Here is a 13,645-nt window from a genome sequence, read left to right as displayed (position 1 = left end):
TGTTTTTAAAAGAAAGACTTGGTCACCTCACCGCATTAGCTAGCGGATGAGATCATCTGTGCTGTAGGTAATGCGCCTCATCCGCGTGCAAGCGCGCAGCTGTTAGGGATAACTGGAATTCCGGTAATGAGTTGCTCTCGGGTCACCGTTTTCCACGCTGTATTTCAAGATTTGACTTTCCCCAACTTCATTATCGAGAGTTCATTTCGCTTTCATTGTCCTATTCCGCAACTTTTCTGTATATAAAACAGCTCGTATTTGGTATGATAGGTCATGTCTCTTGGAGGGCTCTAGCCAGCTAGCAATGGCGTGTTTGGGGACACCCGTCTTCCCTGCAAGCATCACCGTTATGTTTCTGATGTGGTTGATTGCTCTGCACGGAGCCGTGTTAGGCGCTGCTGCCGCCGATACCTTGACCGTCGACCGGCCGTTGTCCGGCAGCCAGAGGCCACTAGTCTCCAAGCGTGGCAAGTTTGCGATGGGATTTTTTCAGTCAGGTAAGGTAGCATGTATATATGGTTTTTTCCAACTTTAACTGTGTTTGTAGATATGAGAAATGATGAACTTCGGCATATTTTGGTGTTCTTCATGATGTTTCCAAATTTGTTAGCAGAGGGTTTACTCCTACGGAAGTTACTTCTGAAATTTTGTTCCGCGTTGAATTTAGTTCTTGATTCAGCTTAGTTAGTGGGTGGGAAATTAGTGAGTGCGACTGAGTTATGGTATGGGTAGCGAAAATAGTTGATATTCCTTTTCAATATATGGCTTGGATAGAAATTCAATACTCAGCATTCTCGAATTAGAAATAAGAAATCCTCTACATAGTTAGAAATCTAAAATTCAATGCTCAGCATTTTCAGTTTAGAAATAAGAAACTCTATACTCAATTAGAAACTGACGCATATTAAAAAACTTATTAGAAACTGAAGCTCCCAAAAGAATCTTATTGCCTCTATCGTGCCTTCACATTTCCCTTTTTTCAGATTATTTTCCTTTTGGTGTGCAACAGATAACTCACAGAGATGGTACATCGGCATATGGTACAACAAAATACCGGGGCAAGTACCAGTGTGGGTTGCAAATAGGGACTCTCCCGTCTCCAGCCCAGAGACTTCAAGTCTAACCATATCAACCGATGGTAATATGGTCCTACTCGATGATTCAAGATCGGCAGTTTGGTCTACCAATATGACGGCCAGCACCTCCTCTTCCGTAGTTGGTGTCATCCTCGACACTGGCAACCTTGTCCTAGCAGACGCATCCAACACCTCTATCATCATGTGGCAAAGCTTTGACCATTTCGGAAACACGTGGCTCCCTGGTGGCAAGCTTGGCCGAGGCAAGCTCAGCGGCGGGAGCACACGTCTAGTCGCCTGGAAGACTTTCAGTGACCCAGCTCCAGGGTTGTTCTCCGTTGTACTAGATCCAAATGGCACAAGCCAGTTCTTTCTCATGTGGAATAGTACCCAGCAATATACGACCAGTGGCAACTGGATTGGCGACAGTTTCTCCAACATGCCGGAGATGGCACCCACCAATGGCTATCCCAACTCGATGTACACATTCTACTATGTCGATGGTGCAAACGAGAGCTACTGTGTATATGATGTCAAGGGCGACGAGCTCACCACGAGACTCGTCGTGGATGCGACAGGGCGTATTTTTTTTTTTTTTTTTTTTTGAGAGAAAGTCTGAACTTTATTTAGACAATAGAGTCATTACAGAGACTTTCCTGGATACACCCCGGGATTACACCACGGTAGACCTGGCTAATAGACTGCTCACAAGAACGAGCAAGAATGTGAGCTGGTACATTCAACTGACGTTTAACATGGGCAAAAGAACAAACTAAAAAACTTGCTGCAAGGTTCTTGATATCAGCAACAACGATGCCCACTCCCGAACGATCCTTTGCAGCAGATTGAAGTCTCAGGACTAAAGACAAGCAATCCGAGGCCACCAGAACCTTGGAGAAGCCTTCATCGCGAGCCAGGTTTAGGCCGCGGCGACAAGCCAGAGCCTCAGCGAGTTCCGGATCTGTGACATGCTCCAGGCGCTCATTACAGGCCACCAAACAGCGAGCATCGCTGTCCCTGATGACCACCCCCACCCCCATGCTGCTGGAGCTCGAGAATAGAGCCGCGTCCACATTGATCAAGGCCAGACCCGCCGGCGGTGGACTCCATTTCAGAACTGAGGATGAGGAATCACACCTAGTGGCCGTGCCTGCCTTGGACAGGTGCTGCACAATCGTTTCAACATACGCCTTGATCTTCTCCGCCACACGACGGCAGCTGGGCTCAGTCGCATTGTTGCGAGCATCATTCCTGGCCTCCCAAATGTGCCAGATGGTAACCGCCAGGACAGTGCCGAGTAGGCTGGAGCTCCGAGCTAGAAAATCATCCATCCATTGCTTGGCACAAACAAGCTTCTTCTTGCAAAGTTTCATTGGAAAGAAATCCTTCACCGCATCCCAAACACCTTGAGCAAAAGGACAGAATAAAAAGAGGTGTTCCACCCTCTCATTCCTTCCACAAAAGATGCAGCAATCATTAGCAGGGATATGCCTTCGTTGAAGTTGAAATCCAGTAGGAAGGCAGTCATGAGCAGCTCTCCATAAGACAATTTTCATTTTGCCTGGTGCCTTAATCGCCCACAAAGACTTCCAAAACTTCTCATCAGCGCTAGCATCAGAAGTCAGACCTCTGCCATTAACACTATGAACCTCCGAAAAGCTCGCAGACCTTGCCAAATTATAGGCAGATTTAACCGAGTAAATCCCCAGTTTGGTGTGTGGCCAGGAAGCAAAATCGTTCCTGCCAAATTGGCTAATAGGGACCTGCAGAATTGCATCAGCCACACGACTGTCAAAGCAACCCCTAACCTTGTCCACATCCCAGCACATATTATCTTGATTCAACAAGGATTCAACTTTAGCATTCGTCGGCAGTGGAAGCAAGGGCCGAAACATACCAGCAGAGATCCCAGGGATCCAGTTGTCTTCCAAGATTTTCACATTTTTTCCATCTCCAATACCCCATCGAACACCCTTGGCTAGAAGCTCCCTTCCAAAGAGGATGCTGCGCCATGTGTAAGAGGCCGAACGCGGCCGAGGGGCAGACCAGAAGTCTGAGTCAGCGAAATAGCGCCCCTTGAGCACACAAGCACACAGAGAGTCTGGCTCCGTCAGCAGACGCCAGCACTGCCGCCCAAGCATCGCCTGGTTGAAGATCACGAAATCTCGAAAACCCATGCCACCCATGGATTTTGGAGCAGTCATCCACTCCCAGGCTTTCCAGTGCATCTTCTTTTGGCCATCTTCAAAGCCCCACCAATTGTCAGCAACACTTGTTTTCATTCTATCACAGATAGCAACAGGTATTTGGAAACAACTCATCACATAATTCGGGATGGCCTGTGCCACAGATTTCAGCAGGGTCTCCTTCCCGGCGCGAGAGAGAGGCCGAATCCACCCATTGATGTGCTTCCAAATACGGTCCGGTAGGAATCTGAAGGAGTGTGTGGCGGCTCTGCTGATCTCCGTCGGCATTCCCAGGTAAGTATCCTGAAGAATTTCAGTTTCCACACCCAGAATTCCTTTCACCTCCAGACGCACATTAGCATGGCATCGGGTGCCAAAGAAGACCGAAGATTTTTGAAGGTTGATCTTCTGGCCAGAGGCTTCGCAATACAAAGTCAGAGTAGACTTCAGAGCACGGACACTTGTTTCATCGCTGCGAGCAAAGAAAATACTATCATCTGCAAACAGTAAATGGGATATCGGGGGGCCTTGCCTTCCATTACGGATTCCTTGTAGCTCACCAAGACGCTCCCGTCGTTGCAAAAGACAGGATAAACCCTCTGTGCACAGCACAAACAAGTAGGGGCTGATGGGGTCCCCTTGACGAATTCCCCTCGAAGGGACCACAGGTTCAGTCAGTTCACCATTGATCCTGACAGCATAACGCACCGTGGTAACACAGCGCATCACCACATCGATCCATCCTGGATCAAAGCCCAGCTTGGCCAGGCAGCCGTGAAGATACGACCACTCAATTCGGTCGTAGGCTTTCATCATGTCAATCTTCAGGGCAAAGTGAGGCTTTTTATTCTGCTGCTTCCGGACTGTGTGCAGACATTCAAACGCCACCAGAGCACTGTCCGTGATCAAACGCCCCGGAACGAATGCACTTTGGAATTCTGAAACAACATCCGGCAGCAAAAGTTTCAGACGGTTAGCCAAGACTTTTGAAGCAATCTTATATAAAACATTGCAGAGGCTTATTGGTCTGAATTTAGAGAGGTGCTCAGGGTTAGACACTTTTGGAATCAAAACAACAATTGCATCACAAAGGCCTTCAGGAATAGGATCTCCACCTAAAAAGCTCCTCACAGCGGCACAGATCTCCCCCTTGATGAGTTCCCAGTGGGTCTGGTAGAAAAGAGCCGGGAAACCATCTGGGCCCGGCGCCTTCGTAGGGCCCATCTGGAAAAGAGCATCATGAATCTCCTCATCCGTGTAGGCTTTGCACAAATCTGCATTCATTTGAGAGTCCACTTTAACCGGAATGGCATCAAGGACCTCATCCACAGATACACAAGGTTCAGAAGAGAAGAGGCTCCCAAAGAAGCCCTCCACCATTCCTTTCATACCTTTTTGATCCTCACATCGAGAACCATCCTCTCGTACCAACGCCTTGATTCTGTTAGTTTTCCTCCTAGCAGACGCTCGTGCATGAAAGAAAGCAGTGTTCCGATCCCCCTCCTTCAGCCACTCCACCCGAGACCTCTGCCGTGCCATGATTTCTTCCCTCTCAAAGAGTTCACAGAGCAGCTTTTCAGTTGCCCTCTCATCACAGATCACCGCTTCACTCACAGAGCATGAGCGCAGATATTTCAACTTTTTCTCAAGCCTCAGGATTTCCTTGCGAACAGAGCCAAAGGAGACCTTGCTCCAGTCCTGCAAGGAGGTGGCAAGTTTGTTGAGGTTCGACCAAGTCGCTTGGAGCGAGCTAGTCCCATCATTACCCGAGCTCCACGCCTCCTCCACAACCCCTTTATAATCATCAGCGCGCAGCCACATAGCTTCATAGCGAAAGCCGGACTGGACAGGAGTCGTCCCCCTCGGGGCACGGAGATCAGAGAGTGCAACATAAATAGCATAGTGGTCGGAGGTGGAAGTGATCACGTTTTCCACCTGACAAGCATCAAACCTACCCGTAAAGGCATCATTGGCAACAGCTCTGTCGAGTCTCACCTTCACATTGCATTGAGCATCCTGTTTGTTGGTCCAAGTGAACTTAGGTCCCGAAAAACCCAGATCGGTCAGGCCACAGTCCTCCAAGCAGTTCCTGAAGAGCTCCATTTGAGCTTCAGACCTGTCCCTAGCACCGAAGTGCTCATCGTGGCTGAGAGCTTCGTTGAAATCTCCACAGCATAGCCAAGGGCCGGTCCACTCACGGTGGAGACGACGCAAAAGGCTCCAGAATTCATGGCGAGCCTCACGTCGTGGCTCCCCATACACGAAGGTCACGCGCCAAGGAGCATCATCGACCGTGGAAACCAACACATCAATGCAATGTGGATTGCAGCCACGTAGAGATACTGAATATGGAGCCAACCAGAACAGCGCAAGGCCTCCACTGAGGCCCTCGCAACTTACTGCAAGGGAACCGGAGTAGCCCAAAGACCACATGAAATTCCTTGCTTTCTTATCCCCCATCTTCGTCTCCGAGAGGAAAAGGAGGGAGGGTCGAAACGTCTTCACTAACCAGCGAAGCTCGCCCACTGTCGCGTCCGACCCCAAGCCGCGACAGTTCCAGCATAACAGACTCATTGCGTCGGGCGGGGCTGTGGCACAGCTCCCGCCTGATCCGCCGATCGACCACTTTGGGTTCTTTGTTTCTTGTTTGAGTCATTGCTAAGGACCTCCTCAAAAGATTCCTCCTTTTGCACATCCATAGCAGTGGCTGTTCCTGCCTCCTCCGCTGGCATTAGCGCAAGAAATGGTTCAATAGTTTCTTTGAGCTGGGCAGCCTTGAGTTTTGGGTCTTTGGCAGACTTGCGTTTCTGACCTGCTGCCCCTCTCTTTGAACTCTGGCTTGGAAACAGCTCTCTTCCGAGCGCCTCTTCATGAGCTCTGCCGCGACCCCTCGCCGAGCGCCCTCGGCCACGACCAGAACCACGCCCACTCTTAGCAGGAGACGTTACTTCCCCATCAGCACCCTGACCCGCAAGGGCTGTAGTCTTCCCCTTCCCAGTGTGGGATGAACCGCCAGAGGGCGCCTTGGAAATGTTAGTGAAGTGCTCAGCACCCGCCGAGCTGGAGGCGTGGCCCGATTTGGTTCCACTTGCCTTCCGACCCTCCTCCACAATACACAGATGATTGAAAGCATAAGGGAGGCTTCCATCCTCCTCTCTCGCCGCCGGGTTCGGACACAACAGATGAGAGTGTCCCAGCAGCCCGCAGGAGTAGCAGTAGAATGGGAGACGCTCATATTTCACCACATAAGCATCAGTCGTCTTGAGCTTGGATGAGTACACAGTTACCATCCGCATCAGAGGCACGGTTATTTTCACCTCCACTCGTAGCCGCATGAATCCTCCCCAACAACGACCAAGATCATCAGCTTCAATGCGAAGCACCTTGTACACATTCTACTATGTCGATGGTGCAAACGAGAGCTACTGTGTATATGATGTCAAGGGCGACGAGCTCACCACGAGACTCGTCGTGGATGCGACAGGGCGTATTAATGTCCTTGTTAGATATATATATCGGTATATTGTAGTTTCCCCATATGTTAGGGGGTTTTCCTGCATATTATCACCTGTACATGTAACTATATATTGTGGCCTTTGGCCCTCAGGGAATATAAGCTGTCTATTCCTAACATGGTATCAGAGCTGAAGGTTTAGCTCCTCTTCTCTCCTCGTCACAGCCGCCACCTCGCCCCGGTCTTCATTGCCGGTTCCGATCTGGTCGCTGTTCCTTCCTGGATCGAGATCGATCTCCCGTCGCCCCGTCGCCCGCTCTCCTCGTGGCCCCGTCGGCCGCTCTCCTGGATCGAGATCGATCTCCCGTTCGCCCCGAGCCATCCCACACCTTCGATCGCCCCGAGTCTTCCCACGCCTCGAGCCGATCGATCCGCCTCCCGCCAGGCCGTCGCCCGCTCTCCGCGCGCCCCGTTCGCCCTCCGCTCCGTCAGCAGCTTCGATCCGTTCTGCGCTCTGCCGATCGATCCGCCCGGTACCCTGTTCGAGATCGATCTCCCGTTCGCCCGGTCGTCTCCTGCTGCCCGTGCTGCCTGCTACTGGCCCGTGGTGCCTGCTGGCCTGATCCGCTCGCCCCTGCTGTTTCTCTGATTTGGCCAGTTCTTGATCAGATCGTGTGTGTAAAAAAAAAAAAAGAGAAAAAAAAACGAAAAAAAAATACTGTCGTCGGCTGATGTTATCCGATGTCTTCTTCCGCTGATCCCGTCTTATCTTTGGGCCTCCCTTCGGTACTTGGTCTTTGTCCGCTGCCTCCGTGTATGACGACTAGCCATTCTTCGTCGCCGTTTGCGGCCTCTTCACGCGGCTCTGCCCGCGCTTCACCGACTCCGTCTACGTCGGCTTGCCGCTCTACATCGACTTTTGCGGCCTCTTCATACGGCTCTGCCTGCGCTTCGCCGACTTCGTCTACGTCGGCCCGCCGCTCTACATCGACTTTTGCGGCCTCTTCCCGCGGTTATGGCCGCGCTTCGTCGACTCCGTCTACGTCGGCCTGCCGCTCTACATCGACTTTCGCGGCCTCTTCACGTGGTTATGACCGCGCTTTGCCGACTCTGTCTTCATCGGAGTGTTGCTCTCTGTCGCCCCCTTTGGTGGCCTCTGTGTGTGTGGGTGATAGCTCCTCGTCGGCACCGGATTGTATGTCGACCTCTCCAGTCGAGCCCCTCTCTGCGCATGAGATAGCGCAGCTTCACTGCCTGCTTGATGCTTGGGATTCCAGTTTACGTCAGCAGCCTCGCGGTCCGAGTCTCCGCCCTCGTCCTCATTGTACCTACTGTGGCAAGGTTGGCCACACTTCCTCCACCTGCTGGACGCGAGATCCCAGTTTACGTCCGCAGTTCCAGGATCGTCAGCAGGCTGGCTCTTCAGGATCTTCTGCAGTTGCACTCTCTGATCAGGACATTCTCGTGGGTCTTCGTGGTCTCGCTCGCTACTACGAGACTCTTCCTCGCCGGGCGCTGCTGGTTCCGTGGATCGGCTCTTCGGCACTCGCGCGACCACCACTTTCTACACGATCGGTACGTCCCCGTGGTATCTGGTTCTGGAGCTTCCTTTCATATGACCTCTGAGTCCTCTATTCTGTCTGCTCTTCGGTCTCTTATTTCTCCTGTCCGTGTTGTCACGGCTGATGGTACCTCTATTCCTGTCTCTAGTAGAGGCACTCTTTCTACTCCCTCTTTTTCTGTCCCTGATGTTTCTCATGTTCCTCGCCTTCAGATGAACCTTTTCTCGGCTAGCCAGCTCACCGATTCTGCTTATCGCGTCATTCTTGACGCTGAGTCTTGTGCGGTTCAGGATCGTCGCACACAGGCCCTGGTTGGAGCTGGCCCTCGTAGCCGTAAGTCTCCGGGGCTTTGGGAGTTAGGATCGGCTTCGTGTTCCTTCCGCTGCCACTTCATCTGCGCGTTCTCCTCCGGTTGTTGCCTCTGTCACCGGCTCTTTTCAGCAAGTGGCATCATCGTCTTGGTCACCTTTGTGACTCTCGCCCGTCGTCTTTGGTTCATCGTGGCCTTCCGGGGTCCGTCTCGGAGATGGGTCGTTACACTGTCGTGGTTGTAGGTTAGGCAAACAGATTCAGCTTCCCTATCCTACTAGTGTGTCCGTCTCTCGCCGACCGTTCGATTTAGTCCATTCGGATGTTTGGGGTCCGGCTCCCTTCGCTTCGAAAGGGGGCCATCGATACTATATCTTATTCATTGATGATTTTTCACGGTACACCCGGGTGTTTTTCATGCGCTCTCGCAAGTGAGGTGCTCTCTATTTATCGGCGTTTTGCGGCCATGGTCCGCACTCGGCATTCCTCACCCATTCGCGTGTTCCGTGCTGATTCTCGCCGGTGAGTATATCTCCCAAAGCACCTTCGTGGTGTCCTTGCCGAGGAGGGCACCCTCGCTCAGCTTTTCTTGTCCCGGCGCGCATGCTCAAAATGGCGTCGCCGAGCGTAAGCATCGTCATCTTCTTGAGACCACCCGTGCTATGATGATTGATTCTTCTCTTCCGCCACATTTCTGGGCTGAGGCTCGTCGCTACGTCGGCCCACCTCATTAACATTCAGCCTTCCGCTGCTCTACAGGGTGGCATTCCTCTCGAGCGTCTCTCCGGTGTTTCTCCGGACTACTCGACTCTCCGTTCATTTGGTTGCGTCTCGCTATGTCCTTCTCGCCTCCTCGCGAACGCACCAAACTGACCGCTCGGCCCGTTGAGTGTGTTTTTCTCGGATACGGTGATGAGCATAAGGGCTATCGCTGTTGGGACCCCGTTGGTCGTCGGATGCGCATCTCTCGTGACGTCACGTTTGATGAGACGCGTCCCTTCTATCCTCGCCCCACCTCGGGTACTTACCCGGTGGATGATATCTCTTTTCTTCTTTTTCCGAATGCACCCCCTGCTGTCTCTCCTCCCCTCCCTCCTACTTCTGATGCGCCCCCTTCGGCGCCATCCTCTCGTTCGTCTAGTCCACCTAGTACTCCTCGTTCTCCGGCTTCGGCTCCTTCCGATGATGTCCCTTCTTCCTCTTCTTCTGATGACTTGTCTTCTGCAGATGAGCTTTCCCCTTCACGGCCTGTTCGTCAGCGTCGTGCTCCAGTTCGTTACTCTCCTAGTCAGTATGGTCTTTCTGTCGTTTCCGAGCCGACTTCTTATCGGGATGCTGAGCGTCATCCTGAATGGCAGCTTGCCATGGCTGAGGAGATCGCTGCGCTTGAGCGCACTGGCACTTGGGATCTTGTTTCTCCCCCTTCTGGTGTTCGTCCCATCACGTGTAAGTGGGTCTATAAAATTAAGACTCGCTCTGATGGATCTCTTGAGCGCTATAAAGCGCGTCTTGTGGCTCGTGGTTTTCAGCAGGAGCACGGCCGTGACTATGATGAGACTTTTGCCCCTGTGGCTCATATGACTATTGTGCGTACCCTTCTTGCTGTTGCTTCTGTTCGCCGCTGGTCTGTCTCCCAGCTTGATGTTCAGAATGCTTTTCTTAATGGCGAGTTGAGTGAGGAGGTTTACATGCTGCCTCCTCCTGGGTATTCTATTCCCGATGGGATGGTCTGTCGTCTTCGACGTTCTCTCTATGGTCTCAAACAGGCCCCTCGTGCCTGGTTTGAGCGCTTCGCCTCTGTGGTGACTGCTGCTGGTTTCTCTCCTAGTCTTCATGATCCAGCACTTTTTGTTCACACTTCTCCTCGTGGACGTACTCTTCTTCTTCTCTATGTTGATGATATGATCATTACTGGTGATGATCTGAGTATATTGCCTTCGTTAAGGCTCGTCTTCGCGATCAGTTTCTTATGACTGATCTTGGTCCTCTTCGCTATTTTCTTGGCATTGAGGTTTGCTCCACTTCTGATGGCTTTTCTATCTCTCAGGAAAAGTACATTCAGGATCTTCTTGCTCGTGCTGCTCTTGGGGATGAGCGCATGGTTGATACTCCTATGGAGCTTAATGTTAAGCTTCGTCCTACTGATGGTGATCCTCTTCCTGATCCCACTCGTTATCGCCATCTTGTTGGGAGTCTTGTTTATCTTGCTGTCACTCGTCCTGATATTTCTTATCTTGTTCATATTCTGAGTCAGTTTGTCTCCGCTCCTACCACTGTTCACTATAGTCATCTCCTCCGCGTTCTTCGTTATCTTCGTGGCACGATTACTCGTCGCCTTTTCTTTCCCCGTTCCAGCTCTCTCCAGCTCCAGTGCTACTCGGATGCTACGTGGGCGAGTGATCCTACGGATCGTCGTTCACTTTCTGCTTACTGTGTGTTTTTTGGTGGTTCGCTTGTTGCTTGGAAGACGAAGAAACAGGTAGCAGTTTCTCGTTCGAGTGTTGATGCTGAGTTGCGGGCTATGGCTTTGTTGATTGCTGAGGTGACCTGGTTACGGTGGTTGCTTGTAGATTTTGGGGTCTCTGTTACGACACCCACTCCATTTTTGTCTGACAGTACAGGTGCTATCAGTATTGCACGTGATCCGGTCAAGCATGAGCTGACCAAGCATATTGGTGTTGATGCTTTTTACACACGTGCTCAGGTGCAGGATGATGTTGTTGCGGTTCATTATGTGCCTTCAGATTTGCAGTTGGCGGATTTCTTTACGAAGGCCCAGACTCGAGCGCAACATGATTTCTTACTCTCCAAACTCAGTGTTGTGGATCCACCATGAGTTTGAGGGGGGGTGTTAGATATATATATCGGTATATTGTAGTTTCCCCATATGTTAGGGGGTTTTCCTGCATATTATCACCTGTACATGTAACTATATATTGTGGCCTTTGGCCCTCAGGGAATATAAGCTGTCTATTCCTAACAGTCCTCACGTGGACGGAGAGCGCCAAGAAATGGATCTTGTACTGGTCGGCACCCAAGCAGCAGTGCGAAGTTTACATGTCATGTGGGTCGTTTAGTATCTGCACTGGCAATGCATTAGCATCTTGTAGCTGCCTTCGTGGTTTTAGTGAACAATACCAAGGGCAGTGGTTACAGGGTGATCATACTCAAGGCTGCAAAAGAAATGCTGCCCTTCAGGGCAGCAACAACAGTTCACGGAGCGACAAGTTCTACACTATGGTCGATGTGGAATTACCAAGCAACGAACATAACATTGTCGCAGAAGGGAGTACTCAAAACTGTGAGCTTGCGTGTCTAAGCAGTCGTGACTGCACCGCTTATTCCTTTAGCAGCAGCTGCTCACTTTGGTATGGGGACCTTATCAACATACAAGCTTTGAGTAGTGATGCTATTAGTACTAAAGGTGGTTCTATTCAAATTCGTTTGGCTGCATCCGAGTTCTCCGATAGAAAGTACACTAGGAAATTGGCCATCATAATCACCGTTGCTACTATCAGTGTTGCACTAGCAGTTGTTGCTTTAGCTTTCGTGGCGACGAAGAGGTTCACGGAGGTGGCTCTAGTTGAGGGCTCCCTGATGGCATTTAGATACCGGGTTGTGCAAAATGTGACCAAAAACTTCTCCGATAAGCTCGGCGGTGGCGCCTTTGGTTCGGTGTTCAAAGGGTCACTAGCCGAAGGAACCATGGTGGCTGTGAAGAAGCTGGAAGGATTTCGTCAAGGGGAGAAGCAGTTCCGTGCGGAGGTGAGCACACTTGGAACCGTTCGGCATGTCAACTTAATTCGACTGCTCGGTTTTTGTTCAGAGAGATCGCATAGGCTACTCGTCTACGAGTACATGCCAAACGCATCACTGGACCGGTACCTCTTAGAGAGAACCCAACAACCAGTGCTAAGCTGGAGCACGAGGTACCAGATTGCACTCGGAGTCGCAAGAGGATTACACTATCTCCACGAGAGATGCAGGGACTGCATTATTCATTGTGACATCAAACCTGAAAACATACTTCTCAGTGACACCTTTGTGCCAAAGGTTGCAGACTTCGGCCTCGCGAAGCTCGTGGGGCGCGACTTCAGCCGTGTCTTGACGACGGTGAGGGGAACCCTTGGATACCTTGCACCGGAGTGGATAGCCGGCACGGCTATCACGACCAAGGCGGATGTTTATAGCTACGGCATGATGTTGTTCGAGATTGTGTCATGCATGAGGAACGTGAGGCAGCGGCATGACAACACAGTGGATTTCTTTCCGTTGATGTCCGCGATGAAGCTAAGTGAAGGGGAGCTGGAAGACCTCTTGGATACACGGCTGGGCTGCAACGTTGACGCAGCTGAGGTGGAGAGAGCTTGCAAGGTCGCTTGCTGGTGCATCCAGGACGAAGAGGGCGCTAGGCCATCCATGGCAACAGTGGTGCAGGTTCTGGAGGGGCTGGTTGAGGTTAATGTTTCGCCGGTGCCGAGATCACTTAAACTACTAACGGACCAATCGACTTATGTAGAGCTCTCTTAGGAGTTACTGTCGGAATGAGAAGATTTGGTTTGTGTGGCGGAACCACGTTGCGAGTGAATTTTACTGTGTAGGCATATGTTATGTTTAGCTATCTACTTGTAAGCGGGCACGTGCAATGCACGTCTTGAATGTCATTAATAAAATTTCTTAATAACCACTTCACAAGGATTTTTTGAGGTATTGATTGTCGCCTCTGTCCTAGCAACAATATAAGGTCACCTCCAAACTTGAGTTCCTAACTCATGAAGATTTCCACAACACTTCTATAGATGAAGCCTAGGTGGTTCACATCTGAAAGTCCCAACACCACTATACATGCAAGGATGTTCTCAGCAAATACGAATGAAGCCAAATAAAAGAGCTCAAAATTATCTTACTCATTTCTCCATCTATGTTTGAAATGTTCTGCCACAAAAAATTTCAATGCTTAATTAAGATATAATTTCCAAAACAAATATAATTACTAAGCTAAAATAGATGAGTCGATCTAGTTGACCCGGAGGATCGATTGAGCTCTCAAACTTGATG

At 50.8% G+C, this 13,645-nt stretch overlaps 1 protein-coding gene across 1 annotated transcript; it reads left to right on the top strand.

The window, feature by feature from the left end:
• Positions 1-304: 304 nt before the first annotated feature.
• On the top strand, positions 305-13,117 carry LOC124662695 (G-type lectin S-receptor-like serine/threonine-protein kinase At2g19130). The gene is made up of 4 exons (XM_047200502.1): positions 305-497; positions 1,010-1,657; positions 6,683-6,691; positions 11,571-13,117. Exons 1-4 carry the CDS (start codon positions 305-307, stop codon positions 13,115-13,117), a joined length of 2,397 nt encoding a protein of 798 aa, XP_047056458.1.
• The last annotated feature ends 528 nt before the right edge of the window (positions 13,118-13,645 follow it).

The sequence above is a fragment of the Lolium rigidum genome, chromosome 6 (assembly GCF_022539505.1).
Source record: "Lolium rigidum isolate FL_2022 chromosome 6, APGP_CSIRO_Lrig_0.1, whole genome shotgun sequence".
Lineage (NCBI taxonomy): Eukaryota > Viridiplantae > Streptophyta > Magnoliopsida > Poales > Poaceae > Lolium > Lolium rigidum.
This window is presented reverse-complemented; position numbering and strand designations above follow the sequence as displayed.